We start from the raw sequence: 26,036 nt of genomic DNA on the forward strand, positions 1-26,036 counted from the left end.
TACTAAGGGTCTGCTCCCAATATGGATGTGATTTTGATGTCAAATATAACGCTAAGAAAAGCAATGTCATGATTGTTAGAAGTAGAGCAGATAAGCATCTGATAACCCCTGACTTCTCTTTATCTGGCATTGTCCTCAATATATGCAATGAAATTAAATATCTGGGACATTACATAACTGATGACCTATCTGATGATCGTGACATTTGTAGGCAGTATTGCATGATGTATGCACAGGCTAATATTTTGATCAGAAAGTTTGGTATGTGTTCATCCTCTGTGCAGGTAGCTCTTTTTAAAGTTTTCTGTACTTCATTTTACACAGCCCATCTATGGCGAAGATATAAAAAAAGTAGCCTGCACAAACTTTATGTGGCATACAATGATGGCCTGAGGCTCCTACTCAAAGTGCCTAGATGGAGCAGTGCCAGCCACATGTTTGCACATAACGCTGTTCCCACATGTGCAGCTGCGCTCAGGAATCTCATGTATAAATGTATGTGTAGATTACCCGTGTCATACAATAATATAATAGCAATTTTAGTAAACCCTGTTTTTAGTACAGCGAGATTTTTCTCAAGATTGTGGAAACATTGGCGTCATCATTTATTTGTGGCTCAGTGACTGTCATGTTTCTTTTTGTTTTTTTATTCTTTTTGTTTTACTATGGACCTCTTTTGTGTCTGAAATAAAGATTGATTGATTGATTGATAGCTTTGAACATCTTTTATCAGTTTCACTGTTTTTCAAATTCAAAAATATCTTTATAGTTTCAAATCTTTTTTTCCAGTTTTTTTTTTTTTTTTGAAGTTTCACTTTTTTTTTATTCAGCTTTAATTTTTTTTTTCTTTTGAACAAATTATGGTTCCAATTTAGCTCCATATTGCATGGTGAACTTTTGGTTTGAAACAAGATTTATATTAACCAAATAAAATGTGACGTAATGAAGTTACTCAAGTAAAAGTTTAAACTACAGTAATAAAACACTCATAAAAGCTTTTTTTTTTGCACTAGTTAAATATAACTATTAATGAATACTGGTAGCGTCCATATTTTCTTTTCTAAATAGCCGTTCTTCTAAATGTCCCAGTCTGAAGGGGTTTTTAACCAGGTAGGTCTTTACAGAATGTCACTCTCATTTATGTTTTTTCATTAAGTGTCTTCTTCGCTGCTCTTTTTGACACCTGGTCACCATGGAAACGACGTCCCTGAAGCTTTCTACGCATCAGCTGCAGCTTTCTCCATGACGACTTGCTAAGTGACTGATTTGGGTGTAATGTCCCTCGCAGCAACATTCTTACCAGTGAAGCTGTTGTGATGCAAAGTGAGAATGAAGGTTTTGTCTCTCCCCAAAGTAACCATGATAAGCCAACAAAGCGACTCGAGTGACCGGTTTGATTCCTGTTACTTCCAGGAGATAATCAGGAAGTTGGAGTGGCGTAAAGTCTGTGTGCGCACAGCTGTGGAGCCGAGGAGGAGTCACAAAGGAGTTATGATTTTCTTCTTCTGTGGTTTTTGAGTGATTTTAAAGGTCAAAACAAACAGCTATTTGTCTGCAGATGTCACTTGTGCATCAGATTTACTGGAGTACAAGAACAGAACCTTTGTAGGTAAAAAAAAAAAAAAAAGAATAATTACATGAAATTTTGAATGCGTTAAAATTTATGTAATTAATAAAAAAATAACATGTTAATGTCATGACCATAACTAAAACAAAATTCTTAGATTTTCACCCAACGTTCACAACAAATACGGATCGTCTATCAAAAAAAAAAATCATTAAAAAAATAAACATTTTTGTGTTGTATTTGTTGCTCCCTTGGAAAAGAGGATTTTAATCTCAATGGGTTTTTTATGAAATAAAGGTTAAATAAACAAGAAAAAACAAAAAAAGCCAATATTTTATAAATACATATTTTATTTTGAATAAATTTTCAAGTTTTACATATTTACTTCAAGTTTTGGGAGAGGCAGCAAGATTTTATATTTTCAAAAATACCTGAATCAGATTCCTTTTGTAAGCAAAGACCTTTAACACAAAGTGCCAAATTATTTTAGAAAACAAAATGTGGGCGGTGATACCTGGAAAACAGAAACAGAGGTCACTTTTTCCTTCCTGAGATCATCAAGTACTAGAAGATTCTGACTCACAGATAAAGTTCCTGATCTCAGCCATCAACAAAAAGAAACTAACACCCACATTGTGTCTGAGGTACAAAATACTTACACAAAAAAAGGAAACTTCTTTTACATTTATGCACACATGATCCCAAACATTAAGGCAATATATTATAAACATTATTATTTTAAAAAATGGTTGCACATTAAAATAAAGGCAGGTTTCACAGCTTAGTTGGCGTGGTTGGTCACTTTGTGAAGAATCGCAGCACTGATTTGCAGCGAGGGATCGCTAGGCAGAAACTCCCTCAACAGGAACGCGAGTAGCATCTGTTGAAAAACACGGCGGACATGTTTTACAGTGAAAAGAGACGAAGGGAGGCGGAAAGGGTGAGATACTCACACAGATCAGAGTTTTGTTTTCCTCTTGGTTCTGGAAGATATTAAAAACCGACTCCACGTCCATCTTCTTCAGGACGAGATAGCTTGAATCTGCAGAGAGGAGACAGGAGTCAGGTTTCCCCCCAAAGCAACGTGAACGCATCTGAATGGAGAGCAGGAAGAAGTGGGCTACATCGAGCGTTGATGAGGTTGTGAGCTCGCTCTCGGGTCTCCTTCCTCTCCTCGTCGGTGCGAGGATGAGGAGCGGTGACCTGCTGGGTCTCTGGCCACAGATTGCTGCGCAGAGCGTCGATGTAGGCCACCATCTGCTCCTCCGTCGGGTTCAACTTGTTCAGGAAAGAGTTAATCTTCCTGCACAGAAACAAGACAGAGACTCAGAAAAAAAAATAACACTACAATAAACACAAAATCTTACAAAGTAATTTTGGTCTTTTTTTCATACAAATATCTTAGTAAACTTGAAATTACACAAAAACTAACTAACAAGTAATTATTCAGGAAGATTTAAGGGCTTATTTTAAGTTAATAATTTGTTAATATTGATGAAAGAGTCACTGGCAGATGATTTCACTTATAACATGGGAAAAATATCCTGTTTAAAGTTAAATTATCTATCAAATGAACTGGTATGTTTTCATCAATATTAAGGACTTATTAACTTAAAACATATCTTACTGAAACACTTGTGACTTGTAAGTTAATTTCGTCTTATTTCAAGTGTGGTAAGAAATTTGCACAAAAAACTAGATAAAAATTACTTGGTAAAATAATTTCTTTCATGATTTGATGAGAGATCGTGTTTGTTTGAATGTTTTTTATTTTCACTTAATACACTGCGAAAACAAATTTTACCAAATAATTTTGGTCTACTTTCTAGTGCAAATATCTTGTGAAAGTGAAAGAACGTAAACTGTTGACTTACTTCTTCAAGATGGGCATCACAGGTTTTAATATGGCATCAAAAATGTTGATCAGGATGGAGTTTCCTGTGAAAGAAAGGACAAGCTTATAAAATCATAAAACTGCAGTCATGAGAATAAAAATCTGTGCTTTTCCAATCAGAAAATATCAATATTGCTTTTACAGAACTCAAATTAGATAAACATCAAGGAAATATTAAACCAAAGTGGAAAAGATGTTACCTCCTTTGATTTAACAGATTAGAAAAACACCTTTTTTAGCATCAATAACTTAAACAGGTGCAACCTAATAAAAGATCAATAATCTTTGTTGCTCATTTCAGAAAATGAAACTCCTAGAGTGACCCATTTAAAATTTCTTCTTGTAATTAGAATGATTATTGCCTACAGATAATAAAAAATTAAGTGTCAAAAATTACCCAACTTTCATTCTTAATGCACAAATGTCTCATAATGGCAATATTATGGTCTATACACAAGTCACGAAGTAAGTTACAAAACATTGTTAAAAAAAAGCTGATTCTTCAGAATGCTGTAGCCAAGAATATTCATAGAAAGTTGAGTGGAAGGATAAAGTGTGGTAGGAAAAGATGCACCAGCAACAGGAAGAACAGAAGCATTGCGAAATATCATGCAAAATAAATTTATAAACTCTCGTTAAAAGCTTTTTTCTCTTTAAAATGATTTTCGGTCACTATTTACAAATCTGTCATTTCATTCTTAAAGCTGCAACAATAAAACTAACTTAATTTCCTCCAACCGGCCTTCTGTCAGTCAAGTATTTAAGATAATTTATTTCCAAGACAAACAACCACAGTGTGAGTTAATTATAAAATTAATTTAACAGTATGAAGTTTGCATGAGGTTGAAAATTCATCTCTGAACTTATTTCTTTGCTGAGGCTACATTATTAAAACATGTTTCTGCAGCTGCTGCTTTCATTTTATATTCTACCGACTCTGCATGATTTCTGTCCTCACCTCGGACTGCAAGAAGTTTTCATTTTTAACAATGTTTTTTTAATACATTATTTTTCCAGGCAACCAGCTGTCAGCTCTCAATTTCCTCTGAAAATGAAAGTTTTACCCAGGCCTCATAAAAACAAACCGCACTAAAAATAACATGTTGATTAATGAAGAGTCTGTTTTCACTGCAGGATTCCTGAGGCAACTTTTCAAGTCCTTACAGGCAGAGTCCAGTAGTAACTAGTTACATTTACTCAATTACATTTACACGAGTAAACTTTTTTTGAAAAAACTATTTTTTTTTTTTTTTACTACTTTGTATTTTTTACTTTTACTTCAGTAATTTTATTATGAAGTATTTCTACTCTTACTTGAGTAAAATTTCTGGATTTTCTACCCACTGAATGAAAAACAAACACGTTTTAACTCAAAAAGCACCAAACACAGACACACACCTGCAGTTTTTGATCAAATTTATTCAGACTTTTACTGAAAAAGTGATTTAGAACAAATTATTTCCCTTGATTTTGTTATTTTTTTGTTACTTACTGTATATGAAATATTGTCATTTTTGTCCATAAAATTCCAAAACGTCCACTTAGCTTTATATTTTGTTATGTCTGATTTAAAATATTTAAATATCAAAGAACTGATTATTTGATTAGTTACTCAGTACTTGAGTAGACTTTATAGCAAATGCATTTTTAATTTTTACTTTTACTTGAGTAATTTTATTATGATGTACCACTACTTTTATTTTAGTACAATTTCTAGAATGAAAAACAAACATGTACTCATACTTGAGTACAGTTTCTCTGTATTCTGCTTTCAGGTGGCGGTTTTATTTTTTCTGCCACAGAAATGAACCAGCTGTCAAGACTTCAGCAGGAAAAAGAAAGAAATCAATAGAAGAAAAAGATAATAGCAGAAACGGCAGAGTTTCAAACCCTGCTGTGAAGTCCACATGAGCGCATCATCTGACATTAAAGAGTAAACAAACCTGATATTTCTTTCAGCAGCTCAATAATGGCTTTGGTTGACTCCAGCTGCTCACAGCTGCCTTGACCTCTCTGACCCTGAGAGTCGTCTCCTCTCTGCAGAGCACCCGGCATCGTCTCCTTTCCTTTCGTTTTCCCCGCTACACCCGACATCCTGAAACACGTATGCTCCTTTTTATTCGACTTTGAGCTGCAGCCGAGGCGCGACGGCCCCTCTGCGGCCGCCCGCTGCGTCTCATCAGGCGGCTCCTCGTCCCCGCTGGCCTTCGAGGAGGACAGAGACTCCTGCGACCCGGTTCTGCTCAGTCCCTTGATGTTCATTTTGACGGGAGAGGTTAAGGTGTTATCAGAGTCCTGGAGGCAGTTTTCATGCGGGTTAGCTTCTGCTTCCTCAGGCTGTTTTGGAGGATTGTTGTACTGGGAGATGACGATCTTTGGGAGCGGAGATCCGTTTTGAAGAGGAGTGGAATTACAATGATTTTCTGCAGAGAGGGAGGTCGACTCAGGATGTGGAGATGGCAGTGCGTTTTCTTTGGGGACTTCTGTCTGCAGGCTTGAGTTCTGCAAAGAAAACAAAAACAATCTGGATGTGACAGACAGCAGACCCTGAGGAAACAGCCTTCATATTTAATTAAAGACACAAACCTCCAAAAAAACCACTTCAAAATCAGGAGCAGGTTTCCAACTTCATCAGGTTTTAAATCCTGACATAAAAATGACTTCTAACATGTTTTTTTGCTTTGTACATTTTAACACAAACACATTAAACCAGAGGTGTCAAGCTCGTTTTCATTTTGGGGCATATAAAGATCATAAATGACGACAAAATGTTGGTTGTGCCAGAATGCATTGATAAAACCCATTAAAGAATTATATCTAATTGTCTCTACATTGATGTAACTTCAAAAAAGACAGATAAAAACGTCATTGAATTGATAAAACAACATTTAAGCACACAACTGTTTTTGAAGGCTCTTTTTAAGTGAAGTGCTAGGATTTCTGCTAAAAAAATCTCAGAAATAGTTTGATTAATCTCAGAAATTTTCTAGGGAAACTCAAATTTCGAAGTTTCAAATGTTGAATATTATCGACTTTAGGAAATTTTCGGAGTTCCGGAAAATTGTACAAGAAAAATTTTCAGCTATTCAAACTCAAATTTCACAGATTATCTTCTAGAAAATGTAAAATTAATCTCAAAATTTCTTAGTCATTTCCGGATCATTTCTGACTTTTCAAACTTGGACATTTTTTGTGTTTTTTATAGAACATTTCTGATATTAATCTAAAAAAGGTTTTTTCAAGCTAATTTTTTACTTTTCAAACTCAAACATTTTCAAAAAAGATCGTATAAAGTTTGTCAAATCAGTCTAAAAATTTATTGGTTTTCTCCAGCAAATTCTTGACTTGAAACTGAAATGTTGGATTGTTTTTCTAGAAAATGTTCAAGATTAATCTAAACATTTCTGAGTTTTTCCAGTACATTTTCAACTTTTCAAAACCAGAAATGTTCTTGTTTTTCCAGAAAATTTCAGATAATTTTTTTCTTTTTCTATTTATAATGGTCGTTGTAAGGTATTTTTTACATCTTCCACTTCTGTTTTTCCATTTATCAGATTAAAATCCCGGTAAAACACAAAGCTTGAGTGTGTAGCATGATAAAATGTGAAAAACCTCAAGAGGTGTGACTCGTCCTGCAGAGCCCTGAACCATTTCAGAGGAGAAACATCAACCTTGTGATGTTCTGCTGCACCAGGTCGGCTTTGTAGGTCAGTGAGCCGCTTTTGTGGATCTGACAAATGTGCTCCCTCGGTAGAGATGAACTTGTTTCTATTTTAGTTCCTACATGGATGAGCAACCTGCCGCAGACCAGCAAACAAATGGAGGCATGCAGGCCGCATGGCTATCAGCAGCAGCAACCTGCTGTTACACACACACACACACACGCACACGCACACGCGCACACACACACACACACACACACACACACACACACACGTGTGTTGACTGTGCCCTAAGCTTTTGGCTGCAAACTCAATAAAATTTTATTTTGTTCCAAACTTAAGAACCAGAAGTGGGATGTATTCTGGAATGGTACATTTGAAATGATGTTACAGATAAACAGATTTATCATTTTTAACAAATTTCAAAACTACTGAAAAGACCGATAAAACAAAAAAAAAAAGTGATAATAAAAGCATCCATCCACTTTTATCTCCGTGTTTTTTAAAATGAGAGGAAAAAAATTGCAATAAAATTTTTAAATCAAATTTTTACAGATATATTTTTAGTTATATACCATTTTTTATGAAATCTAATTTGTTTTTTCAGTCATTAAAAAATAAAAAAGTTAACAGGGGCAGCGTTAATCATTGGCCACCATTGCCAAGTGACTCAGCAGCAGTAAACGCCTCAGGAACAAGCAGTTCCCCTCCCAAACAGGTGGTGGCAGCAGTGATGACATCAATATATCCCTATATTTATTAATATAGCAAGGCTTTCAAGAAACTATCTTCTGTTTAGTGAATTATTTTGAAAACACTGAAAATGTTTGTTGATTTTTTTCCTTCAATTGCAGCTATCATTTTGGCCAAAAATCTTTTTAGTTTTAGTTACATCAGCCTGCAGGACATTTATCCAAAATTAACCCCAGAGTGAATTTGCAAACTTGAATCTGTTGTGGTTATGTTGCTTTTGGACTGATTTATTCTTCTTTGGTGAGTGGCCTTCATGCTGGTACAGGCAAAAAATAAAATGTCTTTTTGATCAAAAGTATCAAAACTTAGGACTGAAACAATTAGATAAATCATGATCAACCGATTACTGAAATAATTGTCAAAATATTTACTCAAAAAAAAACATTTGCTGAAAGAACAACACACTCAGCAGAGATTAAGCTAAAACCGTAAAAATTTTTTATGCATTTTGCATTTAAGATGGAAAACAAAACCTTTGAAGTGTTTCACCATGTTTTAGTTTCACCTGGTTCAAATTTACACAAAAAAATCAGTTAATAAATGATTAATAAATAATCAACAGATCAGCCCTGCACTGTTGTGATGTAGAAATAGCTGAGCTATTCACGCGTTAATGTTAGAAGTATTTCTTTTTAGCTACCAATGATCAAACGTTCACTAAAGGAAAGCTACATTTTTGCATTTTAGGCAATAAAATGTTGATTGTCCTATTCAAATAAGGAACTGGATCATTTGTTGATGTGCATTTGGTAAAATAGAAAATCTACAATTTGTTTTATCCAATTAATTGTCAAAATAATCGATAGATTAAACAATAACATAAATAACTTGTGTATTTTAAACTGTGTGGAAACATTCTGTAATTGTCCAACTAAGACAATTCTCGAGTTTATCAACTTGCCAATGAATCATTATTATTAATGATTCATTAATAATCATTAATGATGATAATGAAAGCTGCAGTGACCCATCACCTCTTCCTCCTCTTGGCCTGGAGTGAGGAAGCAGGCCAGACCGCTAAGAATCCCCCACACGCCTGCATAATGCTCCTCCTCGTTCAGCAGCTTGTCGAGCGGACACAGGAACTGAAAAACGGCCTGAGTGTGGCCGATCATGGCGTCAGATACCAACTCCTGCAAGAGAAAGAGACAAAACGTTCACTCAAAGCTCTTTAAATGTTCATCCGTGTGATCTGAGCTTTCGGACCTGCAGGAAGTGCTCAGCTGAGGCTGTGGCTTCATCTTTCACCTCAGCGCTGACCTCAGAGTCTTCCAGGGTGGAGACGGTGGGAAGGCTGGTGGAGTCCTGAAATATTGATATCACCATTTAGAAAAAAATAATAAAGGTGAACAAAATGTAACAAACAATAATTTTATTTAATTTATCCAGCAATCAGCGACAGGAGTTTTACACTTGTGCTCTATTTCATTACATTTTTTGCACAGAAATCACACTTAGATAATGAGATTTCACTTTGCTCATTTCTGCTTATCCTGAGCCTCTTGCCACTTTAAATCAAAATAAGCTGCTGCTGGCCACGACCCCCAACTCAAAGTTTACACTCACATGCGAAAATAGCTGCTCACAGATTCACAAATATACAACCAGTAAATCTTCGAAAAGCAGAAGTGGATCCTCCTGCACAACCAACAAGAACGCATTAAATGAATTCTTGATGGTAAGTCAACAACAAAACTCTTCTCTTTTCCAGCAGCCGTTGTACCGCAGTAAAACCAGCTGACCAAACGTGCTGGACCTCAGCTTTTGTTGCTAGGTGACGGTGCAATGCCTGTTGATTGTGACTCAACATTTGGGAGGTTTTTGAAACGGCTCATTTTCCCAGCAACAAAAAAAATTAACTTATTTCCAAAAAAAAGTCTGGGTTGCTTTTTAGAAGCAGTGGAGACCCAAATGGAAGTATAAAACCATGTACTTTATATGTTTGCCTTTTTTAAAGACTTTGTAGTTGGTGTTTAGGTAATTTTGCATTACTGGAAGACATTATTCACAGTACGTAATCATATTTTCAAATTTCCTGTCAACTTTAAACAGTTTTTTAAGTAAAAAAACAACTGGTTGACAGTCCTAGCGCCCCATAGCACCAGGATGAGGAAGTTTTCTGGTGGAAACTCAGACAAAAATAGCCCAAATTAATCTATTTATAGAGCTTTCAGGTGAACAGTGGTCAATGAACTGGTGTGCAGCTCAATACATGACAAACCTTGTGCGCTTTAATTAGGACGCCATTAAGTCAGACCTAGAAAAACGTCTTCAGGAGTTTTCACTATAATCAAACGATTAGACAAAGTACATCATCAATAAGCCAGATGGATGAGGGACTGATCTTATCTCAATAGAGGCTAATTTCAGAATCTCCTGTCCAGGATATCAGTTAGTTGTTCCTGATCAATATCTTCTGGTCAGAGGAGTTGTACGTTGAAAGCTCCGTATCAGCAGAAAAAACTAGAGCAGCAGTTTTGAAACCGCTTTCAGGCATGGCAGTAACTTCATTCCCCTTATTATACAAAACAGATGTGTTGTTTTCACATTCCTGCCCGCATTTTTGTGGTTTATGGCAAAACAAGCTATGGAAAAGGCAAGAAATAAATTTAATTGAGTGCAACAATTCCAGTGGGCTTTTCATCGCTCACTGCACAGACATCAAGCTACTGCCAAAAAAATGTTTTCCAACAGGTTGGCGCTACATTGCATCAGCCAAAAGAGCAAACTGCTGCGTTTGATTCTTAGCCATATGGTAAATAGTCTGAACTCGCTTTACACACGAGCCTTTCAGCGTCTCTAAGCTGTTTTTGTCATCCATCTTGGCCACAGTGGCATATACACAATGAATGAAGCTCCTGAAACACCTGCCAGTGTCCCACAATCAGGAAAATGCTGTAATTAGGAAGAACAAAGCGCATCGCGGCTCTGCTTGCAGGGCTTTACCTGCCATCTGTTGTGGAAATAAACAACATCCATGTAAGTCTTCTTGATGTCCCAGTGTAAATTCTCAGGGCTGCCCTTTTCCTCCAAGTGAACGGTGAAGATTAGCTCGTCGTCCTCCCAGTCGGCCTGAAACAAGAGTTAACGACTGCTCAACAGCGTGGCTCAGACATTAGCGAACACAGCCTCGGCATGCAGATAAGAGCCTTACGACGTCTTTAGCCACTCACATGAGGGATGCTGACAGCCCAGCAGCCAACGCGCCACATCTCATAAGAAAGCTTGAACTCTATCATGTCCTCCTGGACGCTGGCCAGGTACTCGTCCAGATCGCTGTCGTCCTGATCGAAGCGAGGAGACATGAGGGAATGAACATGGCAGGTTTAACTGCATTCACACTGCAGCCCGAAGTGACCCAATTCCAATTCTTTACTTATTTTTGCCTTAATGCAACCTGTATCTGATCTTCTCATGACAACACAGGTCGTATTTTTCTTTGAATGTGACCCAGGTCACTTGGATATCCGATACGTATCTGATTTTTAAAAAATGTTTACCTAATCTGAATGGTCAGTCATCCTTAGCATGCACATTTACTTCCGCAAACACTGAGCACTACTTCTTCTTATTGGCAGAACACTGAGCACTTCTTATTGAGCACACTCTCTATGGTTATTGCGTCCTCTACTGCGCATGCGGGACACTTTCAGGTCTTTTCACACTGGATATCACAGTACAAGTCGCATATATTTGGAAGAATGAAAGACCAGCCCAAAAAAAATCAGATTTGACAAAAAATAGGAATTGGGTCACTTAGGCTGCAATGTTATCTTCATTTACCTGTCAAGTTTCCCATTTTGGCCGGGAAACTACTATATTTTACCCCTCTTTCCTGCCGTGCTCCCGTATTAGTATGTTTCCGTAAAATTTAATTATAACATAATGACGTCTGCCTCCTCCTATTCACCCCCAGTCCAATGATGGTCTCTTCCCACACCGCCGCTCTGACGGTAGCACAGGTCGGCGACAAATTTCACGTATTTTCAAATCCAAAACTTGACAGGTATCATGTATGGACCCGTTCATGTTGTTGTCTATATCCGGAAATCTCGCGCATGCGCACAAAGCTGGAGGGCAAAAAGACTATTTTTTACAAGACATCCATGGCTGCGTGGCCGCAGTAGAACAACTTGACTAAATGAAACCTGCAGGTATTATTAATTTAGTGCTGTTTGCCACATCAAAGGGGAAAATGGCGCAGAAAAAACGTTAAATAACTAAAAAAAACAAAACTTTCTCGTTCTCTGTGTGCTACGCTAATCACAGACTCGTTGCCATAGAAACTGATAAAAAAAAACAACCTCTACTTTATGTTTCCAGATTCAACACCAAAAAGACACTCAAACATTTCCCACACAAAGAACATAACATTCAGTCTGTTACAGCTTCATGTTTTTAGGCTTTCTGTTTATTTAGGGATTATTAATAAGTAATCTTTGTGGTAGATTAGCTACCGCAGCTACTAGCTAAGCTAACACAGCTGTGGTTGATTAGCTAATTTAAACACCTGCTCTACTGATGATCTCTCTGAGTTGGGTCGCCTTTTTATTATTTTAGCTGAACCGAAACAACAAATTCCACATCACATCTACATGCTAATGTTGCCAAAATCAAGCTAGCATAACTGAACTACTTTCCTCTCCAATTTCTTTTTTATTAATTAAAACTTTTCACTGACCTTGTTATCTAGTTGTCATAGTGTAGCAAATCACTGTGTCCCTTTTTCTTTAATATATCAGGCGTATATTTAATATGTTGTTTTGAGAATTAACAGCTAGAACCAATGCTAGTCATCGTCAGCTAGCAGCTTTTTGCCCTCCAGCAGCGAGATGGGGCCGGAAGCTTGCGTGTGACGTCACAAGGATCCATGGCCGCCTCACTCTGTGTGACTCGTCCTGGCTGACGACCGAGCCCTCTTTGCTGCCGCCGTCCTCATCGTTGGACCCGTCTTCCTGGGTCGCGATGATTCTCATAACCAGCTCTTGCTCCATCTTTTTTATCTTCTTCTTCTTGGCTTTCTTTGTCTTCATCTTATCCACAAATTTGGACCATCCTTCCCTTAACTTGTGACCTTAAAAATAAATAAATAAAACCAAAGTCATCTTTGTACTGAAAGTTAGCACCCAGCTTCAGTTATTACAGCTAGAAATGATGGATCAGTAGAGATGCACTGATTGCACTTTTCTGGCCGATCACAGATTACCGAACTTTATAAACCAAACCTACCAATTCCAATTTTGACCAATACTGATTCAGTACTGATTACTCATCATCCAGAGTACCCAAACATTATACTCAAGTAAGAGTAGCACTACTTCAACGTATTTTTACTAAAGTAAGAGTAAAAAAGTATTTGGTAAAAAGTTAACTCGTGTACTGATCATTTAATATTTAAAAATTACATAATCAAATGGACCAAAATATAAAGTTAAGTGGAAAATTTGGCATTTTAAGGACATAAATGACAATAATTCATATGAGTAACAAAAATAGCAAAATCAATCAAAAGGAATTTTTGCCAAATTAGTTTCTTTTAATAAAAAACTTATTAAACTTTAACAAGAACTGCAGGTGTGTGTCTATGTCTGGTGGATTTTTGGTTAAAACATGTTTGATTTTCATTCAGTGGGTAGAAAATCCAGAAATTTGACTAACGTAAAAGTATCACCCCTCTCTGTTGAGTAAAACCTTTTGGGTACACTGCCAACATCAGAATAAAACCTCTAAATACATTAAAAGTTTGTGGTGGTTTGTTACAAAAATAAAATCTTAAGAATGACTTTGCACGATACTGCGCTTCCCCCAATCTTGTACTACGCTTAAAGTGAATAAATTATCTCTGCTTAACATTTGTTTTTGGTTTAAAGTTTGGCAGGATTTGTGAGAAAGTCGACAGTAGATGAAAAGAAAAAAAGAAAGCGGGGAAAAAGAAGCATGATTAGTATTCAGACCTTCAATGTTATCAATGTAATAGTCCAACAAATTGCATTAATTATAACATTAAAACTGTTGGATTCTTTTCAGTTCAAAGAGAAAACTGTGACTTATTTGGCATTCAGCTTGCAGCTTTCGTAATGAGCTGTCTGGACAAACAAACAGGACTAATTGCGTATGGAAAAACCGGCCAGTAAAGAATTGAAATGCCACCGCTGTCATCGCAAAGTGTTTCATCAAACAGTTGAAGATACAGCGGCGTGAAAACGTGTTTGCCCTCTTCCTGATTTCCTACTTTTTAATATCTCTGTCATGTTTCTGTGTTTCAGAACATTTAAATATTAGTCAAAGATAATTAGGGCTGCAACTAACGATTATTTCAGATTTTTAAAAATGGCACATTTTACAGATCTTTCATGTAACAACTTAAGCCGTTTTCATACAATATTAGAAATACACTAAAGGATGGAAATAAATAAATAAGAGAATAAATATTTTATTGCCTGGAATGTAATGCTGTAGCTTTCCTTTAGTAAATATTTAAGCATGTAAATATACCTTATTATTATTATTTGCTTTTCTTTTACATTTATTTTGTTTCTATACAGCTGTTTATTCTTTTATTACACTATGTTCAGTAAAGGCGAACTAATACTAAATCTGAACAGGTGAAGCTGAAACTGTTCCACTTGTTGACTTTTTGGTAAAACATATTTACAGACAAAAAGATGTTTCCATCTTAAATGCAAAATGTATATTTTTTGTACAGTTGTGATTTAATTACTGCTCTGAATATGTTTTCTTTCAGCAAATTGCCTTTTTTGAGTCTGTATGCTCCAGTTAACTAGATTAGTTGACGATAACTTAATTTATTGTGTTGTCTTTGAGAAGTTTAATGTTCCGAAACATGCAAATAATAGGAATTCAGAAATACTTTTTCACACTACTGCATTTGTACTCTACACTGAAATAATTCAACCTGCTTTTCCGAAACTATTATTATCTTTATAAGTGTTTTTTGCATTTAAAAGATGCAGATCTCCACCACCAAACTCAACAAACACACCTTTCCTTTGGAACGTGACTGCAGTACCGGTTGAACTCTCTGCTCCAGGCAAATTCCTGGGATATAAAACAGAAACAAAATCAAACCTGATCCAATTTTAAACACAGACGGCGGCTGCAGCAGCAGCAGCTTCTTCTTCTTTGAGCCTCAGTAACACTAGGTCAGATCAGCGGGATGCAGAGATGACAGCTACTCACACTTCACTGCCTTCCTCGTCGGTTTCGCCCTCCCACGAAGAAACGGAGGCGCGATCTGGGTCAGATACGCGCAGCTCCTCTGCAGAGCTTTTCAGAGCGACTCCGTCGAGCTGATTCACCACCAGCTGGTTCAGGTTGTCGGGGTCAGAGAGCCAATTCACTATGAGGCCCAGACCTGCAAAGACAAGCACCAGGAAACCTCAAACTTACAGTCTTAAATATAAGGAAACTCTTGAAACACAAGATTTTTATGATAATTGGGCTTTTTTAAAGCGGACCCGTTATGCAAAATTCACTATTTGCACAATTTACACTTCCATCTTTTAGCGGCTTCTAAAAACAACCACACAGCTGTTTTCTAAGGTAATGTGTTTGATGTCTAGAAGATGATTTGTTTCAAAAACTGTGTCCCAGCTGAGCACGATTGGTCAGCAGGTTTTACCGCTGTACAATGGCTGCTGAAAAAGAGAATCGTTTTGTTACTGACTTATCATCCAGAAACCACTTCCTGCATTCTTGTCGGTTGTGCAAGAGGCTCCACTTCTGCTTTTCAAAGATTTTCAAAGATACGGTTGGATAATTGCAAATCTATTTGCAGCCATTTTGAAGTGCGACCGTAAACGTTGAGTTAGTGGGCGTGGCCAGCAGCAGCTTATTTGGATTTAAAGTGACAAAACGCCCTAAAACAGCTCAAAACATGCAGAACTGACCAAACTATAATCTCATCATTTAAGAACTAATTACTGCACAAAAAAGTAATAAACATGTTTTTCCTAAACTGTTCAAGGAACCATCATAGGTCACGTTTTTCTTTCCTTTATTTAACCAGGTAAACCCCATTGAGATCTAAATCTCATTTTCAAGAGGGACCTGGGCAGAAGTCTGCAATACACAGCAACCTGGTTACAAAATAAAACTAATTAATACATATAAAGAAGTGTAAAACAATAGAAAACAATTGGAAAACCTTTAATGTTTTATTTAAAATATTAATATATCTGGAAAATTGGTAACTGCAGCCTCCATGCTTGAAAAATTACATTTAACGTTAGAAATTTAGTGTTATTGCCTTTGAGTTTCTTTATAGTTTTTGATATTTTCACAGAAACTACAAGTTTACAACAAATTTGGAAACAAAATACACCAAGAAACTACATAATTAAAGTGTTTTAAATTAACATTGAGAAAATATACACAATGTTTTGAATAATTGTCTGAATAATTGGCAGAACATTTATTCATATGAAACCTTTAGGTTAGAGAAAACTGCAAAACTGTCGTTAGCAACAGCTCCTAAAATTAGAGTTTGATTCTAGAGAACAGGCAACACTTGACTGTTACTTTACATTTTCAAAAGGAGAAAACCCAAGTTCTTTAAAAGCTTAAAATAAATGTGAATAAACTTTGCAAAGACCTTGATAAGAAACCACATTTTTATTTAGTTCTTCATCTGCATAACTTTTAACTCTGATAGCACAAGGCAAAATGTATAAAAGTATAATGTGGTTTCTTATCAAGGTCTGAGCGCAGTTTCTCCCTGCAGTTTTACATTTTTTGGTGAAATATTTCTGTAGCTCCACCATCAGTTTAAGCTCTCCTGTGATAAAAGAAACTCTGTCGGTGTTTTTGTTGCTTATCGGCATCAGGAGAGGAAGCAGGTAAAGGAGATTTCTGTGCAGACGTTGTGTACCGTTAAGGGTGTCCTGCTGCACACTGATCCTATCTCAGGTTCCTGCTGAAGTAACAAGGCAGCCTTCCCCTTATCAGTGACCTTTAATGTACTTTATTTGGATTTTAAGCTACAGGAAAAAGTAATGCATAATTGTGAAGTAGAAGGAAAAATATGATTTTTTTTAAGTGTGCAGTGCATCTTCACTCAGCCTTCACTTAGCTCCCAGCTAGCACAGCATGTCATGAATGCTAATGCTAGTTAGCATGGAAAGACGACGGTGGAAAACACATTCCCTGTAAATGAGTTGTTTCTGAGCCATTAGCAGCGCATTCACAAGGTTGATTGACAGCATTAAGACCCGCCTCCTGCCTCTGATTGGATGCTTTTGGTCAGGAATTTAATTTACAATAGTACCTCAGGGATTAGGTGGAGGAGACTGATCTTTTCCGATTTTCCGTCTCTTATTATACTGTCATCACTTGGTGATAGCTTTAACAAGTATTTTAAAAATGTATTTTGTATAAAAGTTACATGCTGCAGCTTTAATGCTCTCCATGGAGCAAAGTTTTAACAATCGTTGGGAATTAAGTGCGTCACATTTTATTCTTTTAATCTTTTCGTTTTCTATTCTGCAACTTAAGTGTTTCCAGTTTTGTTTTATTTTATAAATATGATTTATTTTATTTAAAATAGAGACAATATGCAGGATACATTGACCATAAGAGGAGAGATGCAGGTCATAGCCTTGAATGCTAATTTCTGCCCTGACCCAGCTGATATATTTTTTAAACATGCATAAGAACAGCTGGATGCTATTCAATATGTATAAAACATAAACATGTCTAAGTTTAATACTGTGAGGAAACCTTAATTATCTCTTTGTTCAGACGAAATTTAATACAACTGAAAAAATAATGTTAAATTTTTTTTTTAATTCAGCATGTAAGGAAAAATTAAGCTTTTGTACAAAGAGAAAGCCTTAGGTTTTTAAGAAAATGTCTGCCTCTCAACTAATCATCAATACAATCAATCAATTCTAGATTAACTCAATCAGTAACTGGCATCGCTTCCATCCCAGGACTCTAACACAAAACCACTAAAACCCACCACAGACATTTTCAGCATGTTAAAAAAGCATAAAAGGGAAACCGCTGCCTTCTTAACATGCAGCAGAAGGAAGACCAGGAGACTTCACAGTTAATAGCTCATTTTTAATCCTGTGTTGAGGTTTTAATCTACTGTGAAATGGGTCTTACATGAAGATTTAGGGACAGATATTTCCACCCAGGTATGCGTAATTGTCTTGCACTCAATCTGCAATTCTCTCTGAAAGAAGAAGAGCTCTGATCTTCATAATAAACCATCTTGTTTTCAGTTTAAGATTAAAGGAGCGAGACGTTCCTCTTTTCGTCCAACAGCCAACATGAAAGGATATGAGAGCATGAGCAGAATAAGTCAGCGATGTCCTCGTTAAGGATTAATTGCACTTCTGAAACATGGCTGCTAATTTGTAAAAAAAAAAAATCTTTCAGTTCACATGACCTTAAGCGTCACCCCTGTTGGACTGCAGGATCTGAGCCTTTAAACAGTTGTGGTTTTTTCCTAATGTAATGTTTTGCCTATAAAATACCAGCAGGGGATTGGATTAGTAAGAAATATTTAAATATTTAGAGAGGAAAGCTTTTGCTGTGACTCAAATGGTTTTTGTTAGAGTATTTTCTCAATTAGGAGCTCAGGCGTTAAAAAAAGAGCCAATGCTTATTAAAGGAGAATTCATGGCAAAATATTGGGAATTATTGAGAAAATAGAAAAAACAAATAAAATTTGAAGGAGAATAAATTCATAATAATACGAGAATAATGTCACACAACAATAACGTTGAAATAACACAAAAATAAATTTATATTAAGTATAATATTACAACTTTATTCTCTTCTAAGACTTTATTCCTGTAATTTTGTTACTTTTATTCTCGCAACTTTATGACTTTATTTTTGTAATTTTATGACTTTATTTTGTAAATTCATGGTTATTTTTGTGATTGTATCACTTTTATTCTTGCAATTTTATTAAGTTTTTCTTGTAAAAAGAGGAGAAAGAGGAAGAAAAAAATAGCAATTAGAAAATTTGATCAAACTAAACTAAATTTAACTCCTATTTGTAGAGTTTTTAAATCTGTAAAACCATCCATTTGATGATTCTTTCTGCATTATATATGAAATTATTCTTTTCCTCTGTCTACCGGCCTCCTAATCCATGCTTTTAAAGCCTGATCTACACCTGCAGTCGCTTCCATTCATGCTGTGTTGAAAGTTATAGTGATTCGACCCAGTTATGTTCAAGTTGAAAGCACAAGAAGGAAACTCAGTATGACACCGACCTGCCGAGTTGCCTTCAGATGAAAACTTAAACCTTCCCCTGCAGCAAAACTCCAGAGATAAAAACATTATATCTGCTGTTATATAAAAAAGTGACAAATCCCTAAAGGAAATTGGAGGATCACAGCAGGAAAATCCATTCTTTTACATACCTTAAAATACCTCTCTAAGCTCTATAATGCTGCCGACAATAAGGGATTACACAGAATTCACTCTGAAAAGAAGTGAAGAGGCTTAGTCCTTGTGTGGCACCGTGTTACTGTACGTGAGATGATTTAGCGCTTCCTTACCCTTTAAGGCAATGATCTCATTTAAGGCACAGCGGTTGGTTTCTTGGCCCCAGACAGATCGGGGGAACAGGCTGCGCACCAAGGCGTCGGAAAGCTCTCGGAGAAGCGCCATTTCCAGAGCGGCAGCGCTGAACAACGGGTCTCTGAGGGGAAAAACAGAGTCTGAACGATCAGGAGAACCTAATATTTACAACAACATGCAGTTTAGGATTAAAGTGCTGAATGTTTGGTATTGAAAAAAAATGTTAAAGGGGCGTTTTTATGTGTTTTCCAGGCAGTTAGTATAATTTTATTACAGGTGAGTAGAGTACAAAACAATTGTACTCAAGTAAGAGTAGCACTACTTCAACATAATTTTACTCAAGTAAAAGTAAAAAGTAGCCTTCAAGAAATTACCAGAGTAAAAACATATTTGGTAAAAAGACTACTCAAGTACTGAGTAACTGATCAGTTATTTAATATTTAAAAATTACATAATTAGATCAACCAAAATATTAAGTTGAGAGGAAATTTTTTGTATTTTAAGGACGAAAATGACAATAATTCATATAAGTATGTAATTAGTTACTACTCAACTCTGCATTTTATAGCATAATCTAGTAATGATGTTAACTTCAGTTGTTATGTCTCAAATATGACGTATGTCCTGATTTCACGTCTTGAAATTAGGCCTCTGTCGCTTTAAGAAGCTCCTGCTCATTCTGAAGCTCCGCCTTCAGGAAGTTATCACATCATGGCTCCTCTATTAACCCTTTAACAACGCTTTTAACCAACGTTTCACTGAGAAGTAGCTCCTATAATGACCTCAGCAGATTTGCATTTCCTTCCAGGTGTTAGCTAATTGCTGCTGGCTAGTCTGAAGGAGCTGAGTGGGGAATCAACGCTGTTCTGGAAAGATAAAATCTTTTTTCACTCAATAGATGAAATCAATATTTGAAAATTGAAGTCAGGTTATCTTTTATTAAAATGTGATTCCTCAGATCAGACACTTAAGAGCTATAAAAATCTGTAAAAAGGAAAAAACTTTCAGAAATATTACGTTGCGTTGCCACAGGTATGCACCAAAACGTTGTTAATCATTCATAAGGTTGTTAAAGTAATAAGACTTTTATAGCGTTTAGATATTTTACTGGGGGCAAAGAGTAACCCGAAGGAGGAAATTCCACTTAAATCACAATAAGAAGGAAAAAGTCTCACCGGTCAGACTGCTTCGCATCATGCAAGTGCTGCGTCAGAATCCTGATGCAGTCCACCATGGCCTGGCAGACATCAAAGTCCCTGGCCCTCTCAATGATGCGGTCAATTACAAAGTCAAAATCCCTGCTGAGCACCTTGTGCAGGGGCTGCTGCTCGCAGGGCTCAGGGACGGCGTACCAAGGCAGAACCAGCTGAGCGTAGGCGCACTCGAACACTGAGAAGATTTGTCACAAAGTCAGTGAGTCACAGTAGAATAATCCCACGCTCGCCTCCTGGAAATCAAACTGAAGAAGGAGTAAAAAACACAGCACTGCACTGAAGGTAGTTAGACATTCAAATTCTTATTTAAAAGCTACTGAGTACCTTCAGGTAAAATTTCAACACAAATATTCATTAAACGATTCTCTTCTGAACATTAGAGGGTTCATGGGGGGAAGATAATCACTTTGGACTTCTCTTTTTATTTCTTTAAATAAAGTCTTGTTGTTTGTGTGAATGTCACTTTGACATGTGCGACCCCATCGCTGCAGCGCCACCATGGCAACAGCAGATAATGGTGGCCTCCCACAGAAACCACAGCAGCACTCATGAGTCCCTGATGGCCGCTTGTCCCTTTGCTGTTGTAGCCGTAATCCTCCAGTTGATGTTGGTAATTATACCTGTAGTGGCCACATTAAAGTACTTTTTTTTCCTGTATGAATCATAAGCTTACAAACTCAAAAACTCCTGAAGTCAGAAATATCTGAAATTTCCAACTATTAGTGCTCAGCTGTTTTCCTGCACAACCTCCTCTATCCAAAACACCCCGATTTGGTTGATTTAAATAATTTTACAATAAGGATTTCAACAGATTTATGTTTTATCCAACCATATAAACATGCTTGACCAATAAGTGTAGGGTAATGTTACTGTAAAGATAAATTTGTGCAACCCTAACTGGCTGCATTTATGATTTTACTTGTTAACCTTAAAACTGGATGTAAAAACAACATTTAATATGTTTGATTGTTTATTCAGGATTCAAAGTTTTAGTCTAAATTTTCTATAGAAACTATTCTGAGCTACTAAAAGAGATAAGAGGCATTTAAAGATTCAATAATAGTGTTACAGGCAATAAATCTGTCACTGCATAAAATAAACATTCTTCTAAATTGAAACCATTTCACTTTAAAACTGTTCATTCATAAATTTAGCTGTACTACCAAACAAACACTACACTGCAAAACAAAACTTTACCAAGTATTTTTGGTGTATCTACTAGTGTAAATAATTTAGTACTCTTGAAACAAGACAGTATTAACTTACAGGTTTTAAGTCAAAAGTTCCTATATATTGATGAGAATGTATTAGTTTATTGGCAGATTATTTTGATTGTAATATTGACTTTTTTGTCAATATTAATGAATTATTTACTGAAAACGAGCTCCTATATAGATCAAGTGTACTAAGATATTTGTACTATAAACTTGATCAAAAAAAGTTTATAGTACAGATTTTGAGTTTTTGCAGTGTACGTTTAGTGAGTATCCCATGCACAGCCAGCCCAAAGCGTATGTGAGCTTAGCGACTGTTTAGAAACCACCAGGGGGCCCCCAAGAGCATAATTTGATTTTATTTAGTAATGATGGGTTGCACAGTTTGCACACATCTATTCCAAATTTATTAAAGAAAAGATTACATTTGTTAACTTGTTTACTGTAAATTGAGTGTTTATCGTCAGATGTTGATTTTAAATACATGAATTAATAAATGAATTACATAGCATTCTGCATTTCAAAATGCAAATTATTTAAAACATATTCAAAGTGTATCCATAGTAACACTGCCATGATATAAGCTGATTACAAATTACACACATAATTGTAGGTATTTTACATGCATAATGTAGGAATGGTGAAATGTGTTGTGTTTATATGTTGGAATTAAAACAACATTGGGGCCCCAAAAAAGCTGGGGCCGGCCCTGATCTTATGGAAAAAGAATAGTGGAAAAATACATGGAACAACAAAAATGTCTGAAATCATATGATCAGATTGGGCCATTTGGAAACTTCAATTAGAGTTTATCTTTACTCTGAAAGGACGATTTGATCTTATTTTCTTCTCCCGTTAATGACTAATAATGCAGTAATTACGTATCCTGAGTGCATTCATGATGCTCATTTATGATCAAATCTGAAAAACAACAAGACATTGCTGCAAATTACTGGCTGGGTTACAGAAGAGCAAAAGGAAAACACTTAGGAATAAAACTGTCAGTCTGTCTTCCTTACAGCTTGATTTGAGCTGCAAATCATTTACTTCTCCTCAAAGTCGCCCACTTTGAACCTGACAGATTAAATAACTTAACTAATCAAAATGTTTAGCAGCTTAAAATGCAGCTGCAGTGAATCTGAACCGTGTTAAAAATACAGACTGAATTTATCAGTCGACTGCTGGCCTTGTGACGTTTCTACGTGTTAATTTGCATGAACAGCGACCGACTTAGAGCTTTATCACAAAGTCAATCATTTGAATTTCTCTCTTAGACCGCAACCCCCTTCCTCCATTATTATTATTATTATTATTATTATTATTATTATTATTATTATTATTGTCACAGTTCTGATTACAGCCAGACGCTATGTAAATTAATTCACCAATTCTTGGTGTAGTAAACAGTTTGTGAACACTAAGAAAATGTGGATACTGAAGTTCTAGTTTAAATTTTGAAGTTATAAATATTTATTTTGCAGATTGGTGTGACTTTAAGAGTCAGGTTGCAGCATAAAGCCAATATTTTACTAATTAAGAGCCAATTTGATTATTGCTGAGGAAGTGGTTTTTATCTTCTTCCTCCTTCCAATCCCCTCTCACTGCATGTAACATGATCTGCAGCTGTGAACTGTCCTGGCTGTGTCAAGTCAAAACAGAGCTGATGGCACAGCGGCCTGAAATCAGACTTCAAAAATCTGCTTTAATCCGCACTGGCTGAATCTGCTGAGTGCATAGTTTTCTCTGCCTCACCTTGCTGAAGGGATTTCTTCACATGCGGACACTGAGACGTCAGCGGGATGTTCTGCTCAAGGTTCCTCACATCAGTCTGTTCAAACGACTCTTCCTCGACATATTCCTGGAAACAGAACCGAGATTAGAAAGTTGAGAAACCGGAATTTCTGGGAATGTGCAACCTGTTGGCAAGCCTCAAATGACTTTAGAAACTGACTTTCATTGACTCATTGGCGTGTTTCACCTGTGGGGATTGATTTTGAGTTTCAAATGCAACTATTTTGTGATTTACAAACTCAATTCGCCCTCATATCAACAAGTTATTAACCTTAATATGGTTGGAAGTAGCTTTTTTAATAACAAAAACAACGTGCCGACCTCAAGCGGATGTTCTTTGGTTTCTTCATCAGTTTGGGTGCTGCTCTCTCGCCTGTTGTTTCCAAATAGCAGCGGCGTTGAAACGCAGAGGAGGAAACCTATAACATACTGTATGATTGTGCGACCGCAGTCTGAAAAATACCAAACCAGGCCGAGGCTCACAGCGATGGAAAGACGCCACAGACGCATCTTCTTCCCTCACAGCAGGCTCCTTCCGCCGGCGTGGCTGACTTTGAGTGGATAAGAGTTGGATGAAGTAGCAGCTAGCTTGTTTACTACCATCTTTAAAGCTCCGCAGAGAAAGAGGAACGAAAAGACAAATGCGCTGTTTGGCTTCGTGAACGCAATCTGACAGAAGAAAACGAGAAACTTTGTCAAGCTGGATAAAGCGGAGCTGTGATTGGCTGCGGGGAGTCCTCCCGTGTCAGGCGTAGACGGTGAAAGCGCGACATCTAGTGGACGCGCTGTTACATTACAGCGACCAGTTGCTGATAAATAAGTAGTTTATTGCACCAAAATGCATCTCAAAATTATCTTTTTTATATTTCAGGTTGCATATGAAATGCCCAGAGTAAAAATGCAATTCCAATTTCAAAAATACTGTATTACTTCCAAGGGAAAGTATATAAAAATGTAATTATTTATATAAATTATTATTATTATTATTATTATTAGTAGTAGTAGTAGTAGTAGTAGTAGTAGTAGTCGTCGTCGCCGTTGTAATAGTAGTAGAAGTAGTAGTATTTAATATTATTATTTATTTGTATATATAGGGGGAAAAGGCTAATAAACTCAACAAAGTTTAATTTCCTTAACTGTCTTTATTTTTTTATGTTTCTGATTAGATATCAAATGCCCAGAATAAATACAAAATGCATTTACAAATTCAAAAGTGCTTTATTGATCCCAAATGGAAGTTAAATAAAAATGTAATTATAATTATTTTTAGAAATTATTTTATACATTAGGGGGGAAAGGCTGCTAACAATTATCTTTGGGGGTTTTTATGTTTCAGATTAACTATCAAATGCCCAGAGTACATACAAAATGTAATTACAAATTCAAAAATACTTTATTGATCCCAAATGGAAGTGAATGTAAATGTATTGATTTACATTAATACAAATGTAAATATTTTTATAAATAATTTTTTATAAGTTATTTTTTATTTATTTAGGGAAAAATGGCTACTAAACCCAACAATTATCTTTGTTTTTTATTATTCAGATTACATTTCAAATGCTCACAGTAAATATAAAATGCAATTTCAACCCAACCTGGTCTCATAATAATCTTTATTTTCCACATATGTTGAAATCTGCTTTCAGATTCACATGGTAAAAATAAATATTTAAACAAATTACAAAATAGACAAAACACGAGTAATGTCCAATAGTTAATCAACAGTATTGTGTTTGGTATTGATGATTTCTTTCAAATATTCTTGGTTGCTACAAATCTCCCAGCATTCTTTGCTCTCCGTTGATGATCTTATTGGCCATGCTGACGATTCTGGACAGTCTGTTTTTGTCCTTCACTCCCAAGCGAATGTTAAAAGTCGAAACACTTTCAATAATCAGCAATGCATCAACAGGTTTCACCTGGTCAGGGGTCAAGTTCGAGTCACTGGAGCAGAGATTAGCCAGAGTCCAGCTGAGAAAATCATGTAATCTGAGTGTGTTTGGTTAGAGGAGTCCGTCTCCTTCAAGATCACAGTCTTGTCAAGTTTAATTTCCTTAATTTATGAGGCTAAAACGTAATTTACAGAGTTGAAGAGTGAAAACCTCCACACAGGATGTCCGAATTAAACTTTTAATTAAACCCATAATGATTTAACGATCTAATTATTATGAAAGCCTTGAGGAAACAATGACCTTAACTGCACTGAGATTTTTAAAATTTTAATAACTGAAACTTCTTAATTATTCATCTTCAAATAAATAACGAGTCATTGGAAGTAGTTTAAAAAGGGAATAAAAAACCAGTTTTACTCCCCAACATTTATACCGACCGGCAAATGACTATTCTGCAAGTGCACCTTGAAATATCGCCAGCAGA

General features: G+C 36.1%; 1 protein-coding gene and 1 long non-coding RNA gene across 2 annotated transcripts; one reads left to right on the forward strand and one right to left on the reverse strand.

Moving 5' to 3' along the window:
- The first annotated feature begins 851 nt into the window (after positions 1 to 851).
- On the forward strand, positions 852 to 1,775 carry LOC114139473 (uncharacterized). Its single transcript, XR_003594452.1, has 2 exons — positions 852 to 1,323; positions 1,414 to 1,775. It is a non-coding gene; the product is annotated as an uncharacterized LOC114139473 (long non-coding RNA).
- Positions 1,776 to 2,305: 530 nt separating this feature from the next.
- On the reverse strand, positions 2,306 to 24,260 carry LOC114139623 (uncharacterized). The gene is made up of 18 exons (XM_028009658.1): positions 24,255 to 24,260; positions 24,141 to 24,208; positions 23,979 to 24,030; positions 23,619 to 23,724; positions 20,614 to 20,827; positions 19,417 to 19,559; positions 15,077 to 15,251; positions 14,880 to 14,935; positions 12,760 to 12,950; positions 11,050 to 11,160; positions 10,823 to 10,948; positions 9,083 to 9,181; positions 8,851 to 9,009; positions 5,405 to 5,963; positions 3,442 to 3,505; positions 2,692 to 2,870; positions 2,521 to 2,609; positions 2,306 to 2,447 (listed from the first exon to the last, which is right to left on the reverse strand). The coding sequence occupies exons 1-18, from the start codon at positions 24,258 to 24,260 to the stop codon at positions 2,349 to 2,351; spliced, it is 2,496 nt and encodes an 831-aa protein (XP_027865459.1). The 3' UTR covers positions 2,306 to 2,348.
- Positions 24,261 to 26,036: the final 1,776 nt, after the last annotated feature.

The sequence above is a fragment of the Xiphophorus couchianus genome, chromosome 23 (assembly GCF_001444195.1).
Source record: "Xiphophorus couchianus chromosome 23, X_couchianus-1.0, whole genome shotgun sequence".
Taxonomy (NCBI): Eukaryota; Metazoa; Chordata; class Actinopteri; order Cyprinodontiformes; family Poeciliidae; genus Xiphophorus; species Xiphophorus couchianus.